This window comes from Pipra filicauda, unplaced genomic scaffold (assembly GCF_003945595.2).
Source record: "Pipra filicauda isolate LSUMZ 115617 unplaced genomic scaffold, ASM394559v2 scaffold1038_size35093_pilon, whole genome shotgun sequence".
Lineage (NCBI taxonomy): Eukaryota > Metazoa > Chordata > Aves > Passeriformes > Pipridae > Pipra > Pipra filicauda.
The window spans coordinates 1-18,669 of record NW_024103472.1 but is presented as its reverse complement, the minus strand read 5'-3'; the positions used below and the strand labels follow the sequence as shown (position 1 = coordinate 18,669).

The 18,669-nt window shown below is 64.9% G+C and overlaps 4 protein-coding genes and 1 long non-coding RNA gene across 7 annotated transcripts; 1 reads left to right on the top strand and 4 right to left on the bottom strand.

The window, feature by feature from the left end:
• Positions 1-361: 361 nt before the first annotated feature.
• On the bottom strand, positions 362-4,057 carry LOC113988844. 2 transcript variants are annotated; one of them, XR_005562511.1, is made up of 6 exons: positions 3,885-4,057; positions 3,489-3,605; positions 2,717-2,944; positions 1,490-1,627; positions 927-1,143; positions 362-401 (listed from the first exon to the last, which is right to left on the bottom strand). It is a non-coding gene; the product is annotated as an uncharacterized LOC113988844 (long non-coding RNA). The 2 variants fall into 2 exon arrangements; XR_005562509.1 differs by having other exon boundaries at positions 2,717-2,947; positions 3,885-4,054.
• Positions 4,058-4,370: 313 nt separating this feature from the next.
• Positions 4,371-5,742, bottom strand: POLD4 (DNA polymerase delta 4, accessory subunit). Its single transcript, XM_027722791.2, has 3 exons — positions 5,417-5,742; positions 5,234-5,345; positions 4,371-5,139 (listed from the first exon to the last, which is right to left on the bottom strand). Exons 1-3 carry the CDS (start codon positions 5,706-5,708, stop codon positions 5,115-5,117), a joined length of 429 nt encoding a protein of 142 aa, XP_027578592.1. The 5' UTR covers positions 5,709-5,742; the 3' UTR covers positions 4,371-5,114.
• A 908-nt stretch (positions 5,743-6,650) lies between these two features.
• Positions 6,651-9,157, bottom strand: LOC113988841 (glycine N-acyltransferase-like protein 3). Of its 2 annotated transcripts, none has more exons than XM_039378574.1 (6): positions 9,052-9,157; positions 8,865-8,960; positions 8,179-8,286; positions 7,970-8,090; positions 7,239-7,359; positions 6,651-7,168 (listed from the first exon to the last, which is right to left on the bottom strand). In XM_039378574.1, exons 2-6 carry the CDS (start codon positions 8,940-8,942, stop codon positions 6,748-6,750), a joined length of 849 nt encoding a protein of 282 aa, XP_039234508.1. In that variant the 5' UTR covers positions 8,943-8,960; positions 9,052-9,157; the 3' UTR covers positions 6,651-6,747. The 2 variants fall into 2 exon arrangements, with proteins under 2 accessions (XP_039234508.1, XP_027578589.2); XM_027722788.2 differs by having other exon boundaries at positions 8,865-8,946; positions 9,052-9,126.
• A 98-nt stretch (positions 9,158-9,255) lies between these two features.
• On the top strand, positions 9,256-11,454 carry LOC113988842 (glycine N-acyltransferase-like protein 3). The gene is made up of 5 exons (XM_027722790.2): positions 9,256-9,403; positions 9,925-10,032; positions 10,127-10,253; positions 10,325-10,442; positions 11,042-11,454. The coding sequence occupies exons 1-5, from the start codon at positions 9,326-9,328 to the stop codon at positions 11,442-11,444; spliced, it is 834 nt and encodes a 277-aa protein (XP_027578591.1). The 5' UTR covers positions 9,256-9,325; the 3' UTR covers positions 11,445-11,454.
• A 1,300-nt stretch (positions 11,455-12,754) lies between these two features.
• On the bottom strand, positions 12,755-14,888 carry CLCF1 (cardiotrophin like cytokine factor 1). The gene is made up of 3 exons (XM_027722793.2): positions 14,792-14,888; positions 14,263-14,429; positions 12,755-13,249 (listed from the first exon to the last, which is right to left on the bottom strand). The coding sequence occupies exons 1-3, from the start codon at positions 14,886-14,888 to the stop codon at positions 12,755-12,757; spliced, it is 759 nt and encodes a 252-aa protein (XP_027578594.2).
• Between the last annotated feature and the right edge of the window lie 3,781 nt (positions 14,889-18,669).

Sequence of the window (18,669 nt, the reverse complement as noted above, 5' to 3'; positions counted from 1 at the left end):
GGGACTGTCACCTGCCCTACAGGGGAACAGCCCACAAAGTTCACTTGCAGGGATGCCATTAACTCAAAGTCCCTTCTCAGGGGGTCACTGCACACCTTGGCCTTTCTTTGCCCTCCCCCCCAAAGATGCTGCCAACACTTCTGACACATCTGGCAGACCCAGAGCTCTCCTCAGGGAAGGCTTCAGCTGCTTAAAGGCTGCCCTTGCACCATCTAGCCAAGGCAGCAAATGCTTACAGGCTGTTGGAAAAGTTGCCATAACAGTCTTACCACACATGCAGAGGGAGCAATCCAGAGTCCAGCCCGTCCCACCATTCCCAGGGAGGCAGTTCAGGGGCTGGCTGGGGCTCAGGGAGGAGTCACAGGGCTTCTTTGCTTCCTTCTCACAGTCCAGATTTTCTCCTGCAAAAGCAAAGGTTTCTTGGCTTTCCTTGCTCAAGGACATGCAGCAAAGGCCATCTTTGCAATCTAATCCTGGAAACTACTCCAGGTTGTCATTTCAGGGGCTTCTCTCAGGTCCTGCATTAAACAATCCCCTTGGCCATTGGTTTTCTTGGCAGGTTCTTGCATTCACCTTCTACAAGCAAACCAGGAGGAGCAAATTCAGCTGTTCCTGCAACCAATCCAAGCTGCCATTCTGATTTTAAAGGATACTGGCAACTCCTTGCCAGGATACTGCAACTCTCCTTGCAACTCCTCCAGCTGTTTGCCCAGCTCTCCAGTGCCCATTCCTTTGCCCACTGCACTTGGTCACAGCCCCAGGGCTCCCAGGGCCACCCTGGGCTCTCCCCTGCCCTGACACTCAGGGCCCTTTCCCAGCCTGACTCCATCCAGCACTGACCCAGCTGCTGCACCTGCAATTCTCCTGCTCCTGCCCTCCCTCTGCCTGCAAAACACTCCTGCCAGCTCCTGCACCCCACCTCTTACCTCCCAGACAACAGGAGCTGCATCCTCCTGGATCCTCCAGCTGGATGCTGCTGGCTCTGGGCAGCTCCCACCCTTCAGCAGGGGATGCCAAAGGCAGCTCTGGGGACTGTCCCGAGGGCAGGGACACCCACTGTGGCTCACACCAACACTCAGCCATCTCAGGCCTGGGCTCTTCTGCCTGCAGGGCAACAAACAGCCAAGCAGGGACACTGGGACACTGAAAGGAAACAGGGACAACACACTCAGCAGCCTGGCACACCACAGCCCCCAAACCTGCCCAGGCTCCAGCTGCTGCACAGACCTGTGGCCACACAGGACCCAAACCCACCCCCAGCACAGACAACCCTGGGCAGGTCAAGCTGCTTATTCCCCACCACAACCAAACATCCAGTGCCACTGTCTGCCAGCCCCTGCTCCCAGCAATCAATCATCTTTGTCATTTGCTTTCTCTACAGGTCCTTGCATTCACATTCTACAAGCAAACCATGATTAGCAAATTTAGCTATTACTGGAACCAATCCAGCTTGGCTTCCTAATTTTAAAGGATACTGACTTTGCCTTACCAGTACAGACTCTGGCTTAGGGGTAATTCCTACAGGATCTGCCCTCTTCCACTCTCCTGCAGTTCCACTGGCCCACACCACAGGAACAACTGCAGCTGCCACTTCAGTCGGGGCCTTGCTGCTGACAGGAGTTATTCCCTGCAAAGCAAGAGCTGCTGCTTGGACACATTTAGTTTCACCAATTACAGTGTCAATAGCCCCAGTTTTCAATTTCATTTCTGCCTCAACTTTCCCAATCTTTTCCTGGCACAGGTTTGGGTGAGTTTGGAAAATAGAGCAATGAGGAATTACCCAGTGTTTTCCCAGTTTAACCCATGACACACCAAACACCTGAACACTGCCAGTCCTTCATTCTCCCTCTCTTGGGTTAAGGACTGAGCAAGTTGGACCTGTGTCTGACCAGGACATGTGCAAACCAAATGCTGGGGACTGGAACACACACCTGGCACTCCTGCAGCTCTCACAGTCACATTCAAGAAAAAACAGCCAATTGGACCCTCACTGCTGATTTCTTAATCCCAATCCCACACTTCTTTGGCACCTGGAGCACCACTTTTATCACCCAATTGCAGCCCATTAGAGAGCTCCATGTCTAGCAGGGACAGGGACCCCTGGGATACTCTCAGCAATGCCTGAATCCATGGCAGGGACCTTGCTTTGAGCTCCCCAGGGCCGGGCACCCCGAGGATCTCCCCGAAGAATCCTTTCGGTGCGCGCTGGAGTCCTCGGGGTGCCCCAACCCGGGGGGCACCCACAGCACTGTCCCTCCAGGGGGCCAAGTTGGTCCTAAACTGCAGGGGGATCTTGCCTGTGTCCCAGACTGGTCCGGGGATCTGAGGCCCGTCCCGAGAAAATCTCGGTGCCGGCGTGAAGGGCCAGAGATCCCTTGGAGCCACGGGAGAGCAGGCACAGAGTCCCTCCTGGGGGGCAATTCTGCTGCCTAAAATCAGCTCTTCAGAGAAACCTCTAAGGCTCAGCTGGTGAGTTTTAGAAACCAGGCACTCCTACACACTGTAAGATATTTTAAGAGCTTACTGAGTGAAAAACAAAGTTTTTATCAGGGACATCTGACCTCAAAGAGACAGCTCCTTTCTCCTTTCAGTACAAAATTATTTTCATGGTATCACTTAATAGGAAGTGCCCAGGAAGCCCAGACTGCACTTTCCTGAACAGAAAATAAACAGAAGGAAGGAGCTTTGCACAAGTGTAACACACTGCAGAACAGACCTGACTTTAGTTCTACTCTTTGTGTTCAAATACAGCAGACAAAAGCTCCAGCAGGAGAGCTGGCACATGACCCATGGTACCCTGAAAGTCCCTCTCACGAGGGCTGGAGGAAAATCACAGCTGTACGAGTCCCTTGTGCCTGCAGATGCCTGGGGATCCTCTCCATCCACCTCGTGCTCTCCCAGCAGGAGAAAGGGTGACCTCAGGGACACGGTGGCACTCGACATCCTGCTGAGAGAGCAAGGAAACCTTTAGCATAAAGCTGAGTTACAATCTAAAGCTTCCTTTGCTGGGAGCTTTGTGTAACTAAGAAGGGGAAAATTTGCATCTTCTTTGGTACAGTTGTCAACAGAGGCTAACAGAGCTCTTGCCTTTTTCAGACAACTGTGCCCTTTTTGGCTCCCTGGCAGCTCCAATGGCACCAGAACCCCCTTCCTGCACACCCACGGCTGTCACACACAGGCACCCACACACCTTTGCTCCAGCCCACACGGGGCCAACATTTCCTCACCCTGCACATCCCAAGGGCAGTATTTTTGCTAGAGAGCACAGCAACCACCCCGTCCTTGCAGACTGCCTCCTTGCAAAACAGGAATCATTTTTCCTGGACATTTCTCCAGCACTCAAGGTCTTTTCAAACTGCTGTCGTGCCACCAAACCTGCTCAGGGTCCCTCCCCGCTTCTGCCTGTCCTTGCATTTAAAGGCACGGGCATATTCTATCTGCCAACAGCAAACCCAGCTCCTCCCTGGCAGTATAAGCCCTGCTCTTACCTGGACAGACTGCCGGGCTCGGCACAGCTGTGGCTCATGGAGCAGCTTCCCAAGGCCCTTCTCTCTCCCCGCAGGAAGCACAACTCGCCTCCGCACCAGGGGAAACCACGAGCGAGGCTGCAAATGGACACAGAACGAGCAAAAAGCATTAACGCAGCACAAAAAACCAACTTAAAGCAGTCTTTGCCTCATAACCCTGCATAGGGAGAGGCTTTGGGGTTCCAAAGGGAAACCCGATACACCCAGAGAGCACCAGCCACGCAGCCCCGGTACAGCTTCCCCCGGGGTTTCCCGGCAGGTAACGGGCTTACTCAGCCCTCGCCACCCAGCACAACGCGCACCTAAACGCCCCCCAGCTCCCCTAGTCCATAAACCCAGAGGAAAACACACTCTCACCTCCGCGGTCCGGGCAGCAGCGGGGCCGCACCCTCAGCCCGCACACGCAACCGGCCACAGCTGCCGCTTCAGGCCTGGTGTTTATGTACGCCCGCCCGGCTCGCCATTGGCGGAGGCGCCGTGACGCCTGATTGGTCAAGGCCGGTGCGGGGGGCTGGCTCAGCTGTGCCGGGTTGTGCCGCGGATCGCCGCGCGCGGGGTCTCCACTTCCGGGTTGCCATGGCAACCGCAGCGGCCTAGGCCCGGGGCTGGAGTTCGGACTGGAATCGGGGATCGAATTAGGGCTGGAATTGGGGCCGGAGTCGGGATCAGGGCAGTCCCGGGGCCCGGCAGCGGGACAGTGAAGCGAGGCAGGGAGGCCGCAGCTCCCCAGGCCAGGCGCACCCCCCGTCGTGGCGTCCCGTCCCCCCACCATGGCCCCCCACCCGTCCCACCCCGTTCCACCCTATCCCGGGTTACTCCCGACTCCGACACTCCATTGCAGGCTTGGTATAGAAACAAACAATTTTATTGGTTAAGCAACAGAAAGAGCTGATGAATAAAGTCGCCAATAAACTGAATAATTAACAAACACATCCCCATTATTACTTTATGACAGCACACATCAAAGCTGCTATTTAAGGCTCTCAATTGTATGAATCTCGCGGGACATTGTCCACTCTTCCCTCCCTACTGCCAGACAGTGTGACAACAGCAGCACAATCCCTAGTCACCTGCATCCCTAGTTTCATAATACCCTCCCTGAGCTCATTCTTACTTAATCCTTAATTTTTTTCCCATTTTCGGACTTTTTTTGCTACGCTTCCACCTCCCTTTCTCCAACCTGATAGCTGATTTTTTTTTTTTTTCCCCCGGGGTCCCAGTCTGGTTCCACCCACCGCCAAATTCCATGTTTTTGCTCTGGCTACCTAGGCAACGTCAACTTCCTGTGGGATTCCTGATGTGGTTACCTAGGATGGGGGACAGCTGAGCCCCTCGCTGTGGATCAGGACCCTCTGTGGGGTGCGGGGGGCTCGTGGGGGGCCGGGGCACCCCCGAAATGAGGATGGAAACGGAAGGGGGTCCCGGCAACTGGACACCCTGCCTGGCTATTTTGGAAGGGGTACAACCCCCCGCCCTCCCCCAGCGCCCCAAGGGGCTTCACCCCAGCCCGACAGCACACAGCACGCCCGCGATGGGGGCCGGGGGGCGGCGGGCACGGCCCCCCCTCTCCTCCCTCGGCGCAGCGACTCAGAGCTCGTACTCGTGCCAGAGGCTGTGGGGGCAAAACGGGGGTCAGCGGCCCCCGGGCGGGGCGGGGGGCACCGGCGGAGGGGGTGCCCCGCGCCCCCCGCCCGTCCCGCACCCACCTGTAGGTGACATCGGGGTTGTCGCGGTGCTCCAGGAGCGCGTCCCGGATGGGGCCGGGGGGGCTCAGCCCCAGCGCCTGCGCCCGCTCCCAGCGCTGCAGGCGGGTGATCCCTGCGGGACAGCGCGGTCAGCGGGGCCGGGGCGGCCCGGGGGACACCGGGGGGGACACCGGGGGTGCTCACCGGTGCAGGGTCCATACTCCCAGCACAGGTCGAAGCGCCGCAGCATCTCCAGGAGCGCCGGGTCCGGCGGGGGCTGCGGGGCGGCGCGGGGGCGGTCCCGCACCTTCGCCTTCCCTTGCGCCTCCTCCTTGTCCTTGTCCTTGTCCTTGAGCCTGCCCGGGGGTCGCCCCGGGCCCCGCCGCCGCCGCCGCGGGAAGGAGTCGGTGATGCGCCGGGGCTGCCCCATGGCCCTGCGCGACATGGAGCTGGCGGCGGCCCCGGCGATACCGGGAACGGGGCGGGACCCGCCCATACCGGGAACCCGCAGGGACCCGCCCCTGACCGGCCGGGCCCGGGCGGAAGCGGCGGGGCCGCGCTGGGGGACCGGCCAGGGCCGCCCCCGGAACGCCCGGGCACCGTCACCCCCGCGGGGTCCCGGTCCCCCGCCCGCCTGGGCGCTGACACCCCACCACGGCTGTCCCCGGCACTGCCCGGCTGTCCCCGGGCACTGTTGTCACCCCCAGTTGGCCCCACCACCCCCACACACTGTCCCGTTACAGACCTTGTCACCCCAGGCACTGTCGCCCCTCTATCCTGGTGGTCCCCATCACCCCAGACACTGTCACCCTGGGTACTGTCACCCCATGGCAGTCCCCGACACCCTGTACAGTGTCGCTCCCCCAGATTTCCCCAGGCACTGTCACCCCTGTGGCTCTCTCTGTCACCCACAGGTGCTGGCACCTCTGTCCCGGTGGTCCCTGTCACCCCAGGCACAGTCACCCCACCCCTGCATTCCCCGTCACTCTGGACACTGTCACCTCCCCATCTGTCCCTACCACCCCCAGGCCCTCGCTGTGCCCCTGGACATTGTCACCCAGATCCCAGCACTCCCCATCACCCCAGGCACTGTCACCCCCATCAGTCCCTGTCACCCCCCCGTGCCTTGACTCACTCCGTGACACCGTCACCTTGTGTCCTGTGTGTCACTGTCTGTCCCCACCAGGAAGCCCAGGCTGTGACCCACAGCTGCTGTGCCTGCCCATCCCACCCCCCGCTGTTGGTGACACCATCCCATGGGGGGGGTGACACTGCAGGTGCCACCATTTGCCTGAGGCCCTCCCTGGGGGGGCCGAGAATAGCTGAGATCCGTGTCCTGTAACGGGGTGTCTCCCAGGGGAGGTGACACGAGAGCCACCAAACCGTGTCACCGCTGCAACGGTCAGTGCTGGAGGGAGACACAACCCCACAGCAGCCATCAGAGACCCCACAACACTCTTTAATTCGGGGCTGGCTTTTCTCCCCTGTCCTGCGGGTCGGTGACACCCCCGCCCCGGGCAGGGGCCGGCGGGGCTTCAGGGCCCGTCCTTATCCATGGCGGGGTTGTGCAGGATGTAGCGGCAGATGCCGGGCAGGCGCTGGTGGCCCAGCAGCTCCTGCAGCTGCTGCATGGGCCCGTTCTGCACCGCCGTGTGCCCATAAGTGGGGAACCCCCTGGCCTGCGCCCGCCGCGCCGCCACCGTCAGTGCCACCCGCATGTGGCCGCGCCGGCGGTGCGCGGGCAGCGTGAAGCCGTGGGCGCCAGTCCCGAAATGGTCGGTCAGCACCCAGCTGAGGGGCTCCCCGGCGCCGTCCTGCACGCACACGTGGGGGAAGCGCCCCAAAAGCTTGGCCAGGTAGCGCCGGCTGCGGGCGTTGCCCCCGTAGGGCCACGTCTCGTTCAGCAGGTCCACGTGCGAGGGGAGCAGGGAGCCCAGCCGCACGCCGGGGTCCAGCCTGGGGGACCTGGGGGTTAGTGGGGGGGCTCGGGGGTGCCTGTGCGGGGAGGGGGCGCGGGGGGTCTCACCGGGGCTCGGGCATGGTGCTGGGGTTGGGGTGCATGTAGGTGTAGTACTCGGTGATGTCCAGCTCCACGCCTTTGGCCCTCGCCAGGTCCTGCGACACCGTGGTCACCCCGTCCTGTAGCCCTGGGGATGGTGATGTCAGGCGGTCCCGCTCCCCCAGCAGCCCCATTTCTGCCTCCAGCCCCCTCTGTGTGAGCCCAGTGTCCTCAGTGTCCCCAGGGGATACCTGCAATCCCGGTCTCTATCCCCAGCACCCCAATCCCTGTCCCCAGTGTGCCTAGCACCCCCAAGTCCAACCACAGCCCCCCAGTACCCCCTCAAATCCAACCACCATGTGCCACCCAGCACCCCTAAGTCCAACCACAGTGCTCCTCAGACCCCCACATCCCACCACAATACTCCCCATGTCCCCCAGGACTGCATCCCCAGTGTGCCCAGCACCCCAATTGCTGCCCCCAGTGCCCCCTGGCTCTCCCCAATCCAATCACGATGCTCCTCTGCCCCCAACACCCCCAAGTTCAACCCCAGTACTCCCCAGAGCTCCCCAGTACCCTGCTCCCCGTGTACCCAGCACCCCAATCCCAGCCCCAGTAGCCTCCAGCGCCCCTAAATTCAGTCCCAATACTTCCCATTGATAGCACCCATCAACGCCCACCCCGGCACACCGAGCCGTGCCCCCAGTGCCCCCCAGTGCCCCCCAGTGCCCCCCAGCACCCCCCTGCCCCCAGGCCACCGATGATGATGAAGGCAGCGTCCCAGCGCTGGCACCCGGGGGTCTCCAGCAGCGCCCGGTACGCCCCCAAATCCCGGTAGAACGCTGTCTGCGTGTTCCAGTAGCTGTCGTTCACTGGCACCTGGGGGCACCCAGGGGTGCCCTGAGCACACCAGGGCACCGTGCCATCCCCCCCTTTCCCTGCAGTGCCCCATGTCCCCACGGGCCACCTCTCCTCTGGGACGGGCCAGCACGGCGCCGAAATCGGGCCACTTGTCCACCAGCACCTCGAAGTCGCCCGGGTTCCCCCGGGTTATGTTCAGCACTGCCCCGTACACCTGGGGGACAGCGGGGGTCAGGGGTGGGGGGCACATGTGTGGTCAAAGCTGGGCGGCACAGGGGCAGATGGGGGGGTCAGAGCTGGGGGGGTTATGGGGGCAGATGTGGGGCTGGAACTGGGGATTTATGGGGGCAGATGTGGGCGGGGTCAGAGCTGAGGGGGCAGATGTGGGTGGGGTCAGAGCTGAGGGGAAGGGGGGCAGGTGCAGGGGGCAGGGTGACACAAGGGCTCCTGGTGACATGGGGGTCCCCATCACTGGGGTGTGACATGGGGGTCCCTGGGCCTGGGGGGGTGAGAGTGGGGAGGTGCCACGGGGGTCCCGCTCAGGCAAGAGACAGGGAGTCCCTGTCACCAGCAGGGCAAGGGACAGGGGTGACACTGGGGTCCCCATCACGGCGAGAGATGAGTGACACTGGGGTCCCAGTCACAGCAGGGTGCAGGGGTGACACCGGGGTCCCTGGTGCAGGGGTGAATAGTGGGGTGCCATCACTGGCAGGGCAGCGTGGCATTGGGGTCCTCATCGTGGCACAGGGCAGGGATGGCACAGGGCAGGGGTGACAGCAGGGTCCCGGTCACCGGCAGGGCGAGGGGCAGGCTCTTCTTCAGGATGCCCTCCAGGCGCTGCAGCTGGGCTGGGCTCGTCAGGATCTGCATGGTCCTGCCAAGAGACCCCTGATAACAGAGGGACAGGACCCCCAGGCGTGGCCCCCAGCCCTGTCCCCTTCCCCAGCCCCGCGTGGTCCCCAGCCCCTCCAGCACTCACCCTGCAACAGTCCTGGAGCTGCGGAGCGGGAGCCTGGAGACCGTGTGGCGGGTGGTGACAATAGCGGGTCCCAGGGCCACCACGAGCCGTCACGGGCCAGCGAGTGCCCCCTGCCTTGGGAGGCATCGGGCAGGGTCCATCCTGCTGGGCACTGGGCACGGGGCCAGCCCTGGGGCCGCCTGGGGATGGGTGCTCACCCGGGACATTCTGCCCCCCGTGCCACCAGAGCCCCAGGGATCCTCGGTGCCACCACCTGCCCCACGGTCTCGGTGCCATGCAGATCCTGAGGTGCCCAGCCCAGCTGCGGCTTCTGGAGGAGACCCTGCGGAAGAGCCTGCCCACCACCCTGCCGGTGACAGGGACCCCAGGGACCCCCCTGTCCCCCCTGCCTTGCCAGTGACAGGGATCGCAGGGACCCCTCTGTCCCCTCCCCCTGTTCTGCCAGTGATGGGGACCCTGGGAACCCCTCTGTCCCCTCTGCCCTGTTCTTCCAGTGACAAGGACTCCAGGGACCTCTCTGTCCCCTCTGCCCTGTCCTGTGGGTAACAGAGTTCCCGAGGACTCCTCTGTCCCCTCCCCTCCTTGCCAGGAGCCCCTCTGCCTCCCCCTCCACCTTTCTGGTCACAGGGACTCTGGGGACCCCTCTGTCACCTCTCCTGCCAGTGATGGGGTCCCCAGGAACCCTTCTGCCTGCCCTGCTGGTGACAAGAACCTCGTGTCCTCTCTGTCCCCTCTCCCCTGCCCTGCCACTGACAGACACCCCGGGGGACACCACAGCTCCCTCTGCCCTGCTGGTGACAGAGACACCGGGGACTGGGAACCCCCTTGTCCCCTCTCCCCTTCCCTGCCGGTGACAGGGACCTTGTCCTGCAGGTCCTGGGGACTGTGATGACGGTGGCCCGGGGGAACCCAGCCGCCCACGAGGTGCTGGTGGACTCCTGGCCCGATTTTGGCATCGTCCTGACCCGCCTGCGCCCAGAGGTGCTGCCCCGTGTGCCCCCGCCCTGGCAGCACCCCACACCCCGGGGGGCTGGGAATTGGGGTGCCACCCTCAGCTCCCCTGTCCGCCCTCCAGGAGCACAAGGACCCCAGGGATCACTACACCAACCAACTGGCCGTGTTCTATCGGGACAAGGGGGCCCTGCAGGCGCTTCTGGGGGGCACCGAGGCGGTGGTCCAGGCACGAGCCTTCCAGATACTGGGTAAGGATGGCCCTGGGAGGGACACGGGGACACCACCTGCTGTCCCCTGCCCGGCTGACAGGCTGTCCCAGGGCTGCAGGAGGGGCTGGATGAGGCTGTGCGGGAGGCGGCCGGTGCCAAGGGGCTGCACGTGGAGACCATCCGGTACCTGGGACTGATGAGCCCTGAGCCCCCCCGACCCCGTGGGCAGTGAGTGAGGGCACCCAGGGTACAGGGACGCCAGGGTCACCGGGGGGTGTGGGGGCACTGGAGTGCAATGGGGCACTGGGGACATGGGAGCACCAGGGACACAGGGGCATCGGGGGGCCAGTCACATCCCTGGGTGGCACAGGGGTCCCCAGTCACATCCCTGGGTGACATGGGTGGTCCCTGAGCACGCTCCTGGGTGGCACAGGGGTTCACGAGCACATTCCTGGGTGGCACAAGGGTTCCCAATCCCATTCCTGCACGGCACAGGAGTTCCCCGAGCACAACCCTGGGTGACACTGGCATCCCCAATCCCATCCCTGCGTGGCACAAGGGGTCCTCAAGCACATCCCTGGGTGGCAGAGGGATCCCTGAGCACATCCCTGGGTGACACAGGAGTCCACAAGCACATCCCTGGGTGGCACAAGAGGTCCACGAGCACATCCCTGGGTGGCACAGGGGTCCCTGAGCACATCCCTGGGTGACACAGGCACCCCCATTCCCACCCCCGGGTGGCACAGGGGACCCCAGCCCCATCCCAGCCGCCATCCCTTGCAGCCGTGGGGTTCGGCATTCCCCACTCCTGCCATGCCCCCTCGCAGGTTGCCCCCGGGCCTGCGCCTGGCGCCCGTGTCCCCGTCCCACGTCCCGCTGCTCAACGCCACGTGGGCCCTGGGTGGTAACGCCCGCAGCCGGGCCTTCCTGCTGGGGCTGGTGCGGGCGCTGCCCTCCGCCTGCCTGCTGGGCCCGCGCGGCCGCCCCGTGTCCTGGACCCTGCTGGACGCCCAGGGCTGCCTGCGCCACGGCTACACGGTGCCTGCCTGGCGCGGCCGCGGCCTCACCGGCCTCACCATGGCCGCCATGGGCCGGGGGCTGCACGCCCGCGGCTTCCCCATCTACTGCACCGTGCTGCCCCACAACAGGGCCGCGCTCAGCGCCCTGGGCGCCATCGGCTTCGTCACACAGCCCGGAACCTTCCACGTCATCGTGGGGACACCCAAGTAGCGCCCGGGGAGGGGGTGGATGTGCCACGTCATCGTGGGGACACCCAAGTAGCGCCCGGGGAGGGGGTGGATGTGCTCGGGGTGGGGTAACCTGGGCCTGGGAGGGGACTGGATCCCTACCCCAGGAACCACCGTCCAGAGGGGAACAGCCTGACCGCCACACTGAGCTCGGGGAGGAGCTGCTCTCTCTGGTCCCTACTGAGCTCGGAGCCTGGAGCAGTTCACCCCGGTCCCTGCTGATGGCACAGGGGGGAACACCCTGATTCCCCTCTGAGCTCAGGTTTGGATCTGTTCACCCCCATCCCTACTGACGGCCCCCCCTGGGGGTGGGGTGCGGGCGGGGCGGGGGCGCTGGAGAAAGGTTTTTATTCGTTCATACAAGAATAGATCTTCTGCAATAAATACCCCAATAAATAAAACATCTCCAATAAATAAACACTCATAGACGCACCAGGACAGCGGCCCCGCCCCTGGATCCAGGCCACGCCCCCAGCTCTGCATTGATGGGCACTGGGAGGCGGGGCTTGGTTAAAATGGGGCGTGGCCTGTTGCGGGGAGGAGGCGGGGTTGGCTACACAGGCTAGTGGGCGGGGCTTATTGCCATCCAGGGGTGGAGCCTATTGCTCCAGGGGCGGGGCTTGCTGCTGGATGGGGCGGGGCTTATTCCTATGCTCAGAGGGGCTTGGTCCTTTTCGAGGTGGGCGGGGCTTGTACCCACGTGGATCTCTTGGGGTGGAGGGATGGGGCACCCCGGAGGGGTGGGGACACCCTGGGGGGGCACTTGGGGGTCAGGGGACCCGTCCCTTAAGGCACAGTGTGGTGACAGAGGGGCTGTGAGGTGGCTCTTTGGGATCTCTCAAGGCACACTGGTGGTGGAGAGGGGACATGGCATGGCTGTGGTGGCATTTGGGGTAAGGAGCCCTGCCCCTTTAAGACGCCGTATGATGAGGGAGGGGCTGTGGGGTGGCTTCGGTGACACTTTGGGATCAGGAGACCTGCCCTTAAGACACAGTGTGGTGACAGAGCGGATGTGGGGTGGGTTTGGTGGCACTTCGGTGTCAAAAGCCCCATTTCTCAAGGCACACTGTTGGTGGAAAGGGAACATGGGGTGGCTTTGGTGGCACTTGGGGTCAGGAGACTCATCCCTTACAGCACACTGTGGTGACAGAGGGGCTGTGGGGTGGCTTTGGTGGCACTTTGGGGTCAGGAGCCCCGCTGCTCAAGGCACACTGGTGGTGGAGAGGGCACCTGGGTGAGGAGCCCCGTCCGGGTCCCACCGGCGCGAGGCGGGCGGGGGCACGGGCGGGGCGCTCAGAACCCCCTGGCCTCCAGCCGCAGGGTGACCACGGCGGGCGGCACCTTCTTCTTGAGGCGGTTGAAGTCCTTGGCCGAGCGCCAGAGCCAGGTCTGCAGCTCCTTGAGCAGCCAGAAGTCGTCCATCTTCTTCAGGAAGTCGTTGGGGGCCGGGGGGGCCCCGGGGGGCCCGGCGGGGGGCCCAGCGGGGCCGGCGGGCAGCGGGTACCCCAGGGAGGACATGACGCCGCCGATGCTGAGCACCAGCCCCTGGAGGCTGGCGCAGAAGTGGGCGAGGCGGTGGCGCAGCTCGGCCGTGCCCACCTGCCCGTCCAGCACGCGCAGGTAGCACAGCAGGCGGCTGTAGGCGCGGTAGTTGGCGGCCAGGCGGGCGTTGTCCGTCAGCCCCCTCCACAGGTCCAGGTCCACCGTGGCGCTGGGCACCCGCTCGGCGCGCGCCAGGCGCGGGGGGTTGAAGTCGGGCTCATTGAAGGGGGGCCCCAGGTAGTTCAGCTGGAAGGGAACGGGGGGCGTCGGGCATCGGGGGTGGTGTGGCGCTGGGGTCCGTGCACTCCCGCCTGCCATGTCCCAAGTCCCCGGGATCACCACGTCCCAGACACCCACACCCCGTGGGTGCACACACCCAGCATGGCCCAGGTCTCCATGTCCCCCCCATCCCGGGTTTCACTGTCCCCCGGGTAGACACGCCCACTGTGCCCCTTTCCCTTTCATGGCCTCGGTCTCCGTGTTCACCCTGTCCCCAGCCTCCATGTCCCCCAGGTCTCCATGATCACCGGGCTCCAGGTCTCCCTGTCCCCCAGGGGGACGTGCCCACCCCGCTCCCAGTCTCCACGTCCACTTTTTCCCAGGCCTCCGTGTCCCCCTGCACACCACGTCCCCTGTCTCCATGTTTCCATGACCCCCGGGCTGACACACCCAGCATGTCCCAGGTCTCCCTGTCCCCCTCTTTGCAAGTCTCTGTGTCCCCCTGCACACCATGTCCCCAATCTCCTCGTCCCTCTGCCCATGTCCCACGTCCCCCAGGTGGACGTACCCACCACATCCCCATTTTCCACGTCCCCCCATCCCAGTTCTCAGTGTCCCAAGTCTGTATTTGTCCACCACATCCGAGGTCTCCACATCTCCCAGACACGCCCATGTCCCCACTCTCTACATTCCCCTCTTCATCTCACCCCCCCATCCCACCACATCCCCGAGGGGGACATTCCCACCACATCCCAGGCAGTGACGCTGTCACCGCTTGGCACCCACCGTACCGGCACCACCGAGGGCACGTCGGGGCAGAGACGGGGAACCTCCGCGTGAGTCGGCAATGCCGGCGGGGAGGGAGAGGCCGTGCCCACACCCATGATGGAATCATGGGCCAGGGGAGGGGGCCCGGGCGCCGCCCTGCGCCCGGAGGGTGATGAGGCATTTCCGTGCCCCCCGGCGCAGGAGCGGCTCGGCACGGGGTGGATATCCCGGGGCGGGGAGGGGGGGGGAGGAGATAAACATCGGGGACTCACGTAGGTGCCGGCGAGGGTGCGGAGCTGGTGCTCCAGGTAGCGGGTCAGGTCGTAGGTTTGCTGGATGGACTGGCCGGCGCCCAACTCCTCGGAGCAGTTCAGTGCCGGCAGCGCCGGCAGGTTGCAGAGCGCGGCGCACAGGAAGGTGAAGATCCCCCAAGAGTCACCTGCGGGGGACACGCGGCACCTCAGGGCGGGTGACAGGGACAGCCCGGCTCTGGGTGGGCGGTGCTGGGCCCGCGGGGTATCCCAGTGTTACCCCTCTGAGAGTGGGGAAACTGAGGCATCAGCATGGGGAGGGGGGGCACCCCCACCTCAGCACCCCCTCCTGGAGCAGCAGAGACACCCCCCCTTCATGCAGTGACCCCCCAGCTCCCCTCCGAGCGCTCCCGCCCGTGGCTGCACCAACAATCCTTTATATGGTCTGGAGCAGCACGGCCTCGGCATTCCCGCAGGGACACACGCCTGGGATATATTTGGGCACCGCCAACGCCGGAGCGGGCTGGGCACCCAGCAGGGATCCCCGCACAGGGGCCACCGGGAATGCAGGGGGGTGGGACACGGCCCTGGGTCGCGGGGTGACCTTTGCCAAAGCCACCGGAAAGAGCCGGCGGGGTCCCCGTCATCGGCCTGACGTCAGGGAGGCCCGGGAGCCGCGGCCTCGTGCGCCGGCGGCTCCGCAAAGGTCACGGCCCGCGGCCAGCGCGCTCCGGCCAGCTGGCACCCCGGCACGCCGGAGCCAGCCTTCCCGGCAGCTCCTCCCGGGAAAGTCCGGCCACTGGCACGGCTCGGCACCACAGGGCTCCCGGCGTGGGCAGCCCCCGTGTGCCCCCGCGCGTCACCGCTCCCCGTCAGCGGCCACCGGTGACGCACGAGGGTCCTCGGGGACACCCCGGCTCTGGCCACAGCGGCCCCGTCGTGGTGGGTATCCCTGTGCCCGCCGAGCCACGCCGCGTGGGATGCGGCTGCCCTGGGGGTGTGCCGGACAGTGATCACACCTGGGAGACACCCCGTGGGCGTGCGACACGCTGTCCACACCTGGGAGACACCACGCAGGGGTCAATAGGTGTGCACGGGTGCGGGACACCCTATGGGCGTGCCGGGTACCACACAGGTGTGTGACACGCGTGGGATGCACCTGCAGGGGTGTCCGTGCACAGGTGTGTGCCCACGCACGTGCTGCACACGTGTGACACGCCAGGTACGCGTGCAACGTGCTGTGCATACGGGACACATCCTGTGAGGGGGTGATGACACCCCGTGTGCGTGTGAGACACCGTGTGCGTGGCACACCGTGCAAACACAGCACGCTCTGAGCGTCACAGGCTGCGCACACACGACACGTTCTAAGAGTGCAACAACACTCGGTGCACACACTGCCCCACGGGTGTGACGCGCCATGCACACGCAACACGCCGTGTGTGTGACACGCCATGTGTGTGACACGCCATGTGTGTGACACACCGTGCACACGTGACACGCCATGTATGTGACATGCCGTGCACACACCACCCCACGGGTGTGACACACTGTGCACATGCACCACACTGTGTGTGTGACACGCCGTGCACACACCACCCCACGGGTGTGACACACTGTGCACATGCACCACACCGTGTGTGTGACACGCCGTGCACACACCACCCCACGGGTGTGACACGCCGTGCATGCACCACACCAAGCGTGTGACACCCCATGCCCACGTGTGACGCTGCGTGTCCCCGTGGCACCCTGTGCCTGTGGGTGGCAGCCGCCCGCCCTCGCCCGCCGCGACTCGCCCAGTGCCCCACGGAGGACACGTGCCGCCGCTTGCCCGCGTTCCCAGTGCATCCCGGTGCATCCCGGTGCATCCCGGTGTGTCCCGGCGCGTGGAGCGTCCGGCCGGCCCCGCATGCGTGCGAGCGTGGGCCGGGGCCGGGGGGGCCGCGGGGGGGCCATGGTGACTCACACCACACCCCTCCTTCCCGGTGTTTGCTTTGGCCAGACCCTCACCCGCCGCCGGCTCCGGTTTCCAGGCGGGATTTACACCCGCCCTGGCCCGGTCAGTGCCAAACCAAACACAGCCAGGGAGCGAGGCGGGGGGGGATGGCAGGGACATGGGATGGGGATGGAGACATGGCAGCTCCCGGGCAGGTGGCTGGGACAGGAGGATGAGGATGAGGGAGAAAGGGAGTGGAGGCGGGTGACTGGAAGATGGGAATGGTGGGGTGCACAGCATGGATGGCTCTGGGTGCTGGTGACCATGACACAGCAGTGACCGTGACCATGGCACAGCAGTGACAAGGCCCACAACACATCAGTGACAGTGGCACAGTGGTAGCAGTGACCATGACACAGCAGTGACAGTGCCCACGACACAGCAGTGACAGTGCCCACGACACAGCAGTGACAAGACCCAGGACACAGCAGTGGCAGTGACCATGGCACAGCAGTGAAAATTGCCCAGCCATAGAAGGTGCCCCTGCTGTCCCTTGCCCACCCCATTCCCAGTCTGGCACCCGGCACCCACCAGCACAGACAGTGGAGGAGGGAGGCTCCAGCCGGCACAGCTGGATCCCGGTGACGTCGGAGAGGAAGAGCCCGAGGGTTTCAAAACCGGCCCTGGAGTGCAGCCAGGATGCTTCCAGCCCACGTAAGCAGCTCATGGCGTGGCTGCCCGGGGTCACCCACCCGGCCCCGGGGACACCCGGGGTGACGGGGGGCCATGGGAGCGGGGATCCCTCAGCTACAACAGCAGCAGCCCTGGACACCCACACCGGACACGCCGGCGGTGCCACAGGCACCCCTCGCACACGTGGCAGCAGGGACGTGGCTCAGCTGCCCCTGGGGTGACACCACCGGGCCCCCTGCCCTGCCACCCCCCCGGCGGTGCGGGCGGCGGCGCTGGCCAGACCTCCCGGCGAGCGGCCGAGGCAGGAATTCGGCCACGGGGCCGGTGAGCTGTTCCCTGGGCATGCTGTGGGCAGAGCCGCCGAGGGCTGAGTGACCACAAGCCACCCGGAGCCGCTTTCCCGAAACCCTGGTGGTGGGGGCGGCAGCCAGGAAGGGGGGACCCCCTGGCCCCGGAGCCCCCCGGCAGCGGACGGAGCCGAGCCGGCCCCTGCCGCCGCAGCGGGAGCTGCCGTATCTGATGGGCCGGAGGCCAGCGGCGAGCAGAGCCCCATCCCACCCCACAGCCCCATTCCTGGGGCCAGAACGGGAGGTCTTGTGGTGGCCAGGAATGACTGTGGCACTGAGGACAAAGCAGCCCTGTCCCCGCTGTCCCAGTCACGTCCCGGCCACCAACTGGCACCACTTAACCCTCCACGGGGCGTTTCCCAGCCCAGCGTGGCTGCCAGCTCCAAGGGTCTTGGAGCGGGTGACACTCAAGAGCACAAGGACAGACACTTCTGTGTTCCCACACTGCTGGGCAGGTGGCACCGGGGCACAGCAGCAGCCCCTTGGAGCCGACGGGGACACAGGGATGCTCACATTCCACACCCGAAGATCACGAACGCGGCGCTGCCTGAGCTCCAAGGGGAAGGACACGCGTGTCCTTGCTGCCCGACAGCAGCCACAGCCAGCACTGAGGTGTCCCCATCCCGTCCATCCCACCCCGTGGCAAAGCCGCCGTGCCGGGGGCGGGCTGGGGTGCGGGGGGCGCGTGGCCCCGCGTCCCCCCCGTGCCTGCGCTCGCGGCGCTGAGTGTTTACATCCTGTCTCCTCCGTGTGTTTATAAATGCGGCCGCGCACGGGAGACTCCAGCGAGGCCGTAATTAGCTGGGCCTGGATTTCCCATCCAGCTCCGACTCTGCCTCCAGCCAGCAGCACGATGGAAACACCCCTGCCGGTGAGGGGGGCGCAGGCCCCTAATCCCAACCAGACCCCACCGTCCCGCACGCACGCCCAGCGCCCACGAGCCACGCGAGGCATCCCGATCCCTTCCTACCACAGGTCACGGAGCCACACAGACCACCAGCCCCCCTGGCACCGCCCTGGGGGGTTCACCAGCACAGAGCCAGGGTGGCAGCTCTCCAACAGCACAAGGGACCCCCAGTGACAGCGCTGGGTGACACACCCTGGCACTCCCAGACCCGCTGCCACCGCTGGCATCTCCCACCATGGTGCCACGAGGTCAGCGTGGGACTGGCGGTGCCCTGATGCCCCCACGTCCCCGCAGCACCCTGAGGAATCCCAGGACACCTCCGTCACCCACGGGCCACGTGCCACCCTTGGCCACAGCACTGCTGGGCCGCCTGCTTCCCGGATATCCCATCTGCACGGGGGCGAGCGCATCCTCCTATTCCTGCCAGGATGCTGGCGTGGGACAGCGGGCACGGTGGCACGGGAAACACGGGCGCTGCCGCGGCGGGGGGGAGGCTGGGGGGAGATGATTTATGGGGCTCGGTGCCACTTAGCAGGGCATAA

Coding starts and splice junctions, on each gene's coding strand:
- LOC113988842 (XM_027722790.2), top strand. CDS start 9,326: ATGCAGATCCTGAGGTGCCCAGCCCAGCTGCGGCTTCTGGAGGAGACC. Junction 10,033..10,126: donor TGACCCGCCTGCGCCCAGAG/GTGCTGCCCCGT, acceptor TCCGCCCTCCAG/GAGCACAAGGACCCCAGGGA. Junction 10,443..11,041: donor CCCCCCCGACCCCGTGGGCA/GTGAGTGAGGGC, acceptor GCCCCCTCGCAG/GTTGCCCCCGGGCCTGCGCC.
- CLCF1 (XM_027722793.2), bottom strand. CDS start 14,888: ATGACGGGGACCCCGCCGGCTCTTTCCGGTGGCTTTGGCAAAGGTCAC. Junction 14,430..14,791: donor CTGCATTCCCGGTGGCCCCT/GTGCGGGGATCC, acceptor TGTCCCCCGCAG/GTGACTCTTGGGGGATCTTC. Junction 13,250..14,262: donor GCACCCTCGCCGGCACCTAC/GTGAGTCCCCGA, acceptor GTTCCCTTCCAG/CTGAACTACCTGGGGCCCCC.
- LOC113988841 (XM_039378574.1), bottom strand. CDS start 8,942: ATGCAGATCCTGACGAGCCCAGCCCAGCTGCAGCGCCTGGAGGGCATC. Junction 8,287..8,864: donor GCCTGCCCCTCGCCCTGCCG/GTGACCGGGACC, acceptor GCTGTCCCCCAG/GTGTACGGGGCAGTGCTGAA. Junction 7,169..7,238: donor AGCACCATGCCCGAGCCCCG/GTGAGACCCCCC, acceptor CAGGTCCCCCAG/GCTGGACCCCGGCGTGCGGC.
- POLD4 (XM_027722791.2), bottom strand. CDS start 5,708: ATGGGCGGGTCCCGCCCCGTTCCCGGTATCGCCGGGGCCGCCGCCAGC. Junction 5,346..5,416: donor GGAGTATGGACCCTGCACCG/GTGAGCACCCCC, acceptor GCTGTCCCGCAG/GGATCACCCGCCTGCAGCGC. Junction 5,140..5,233: donor AACCCCGATGTCACCTACAG/GTGGGTGCGGGA, acceptor TTGCCCCCACAG/CCTCTGGCACGAGTACGAGC.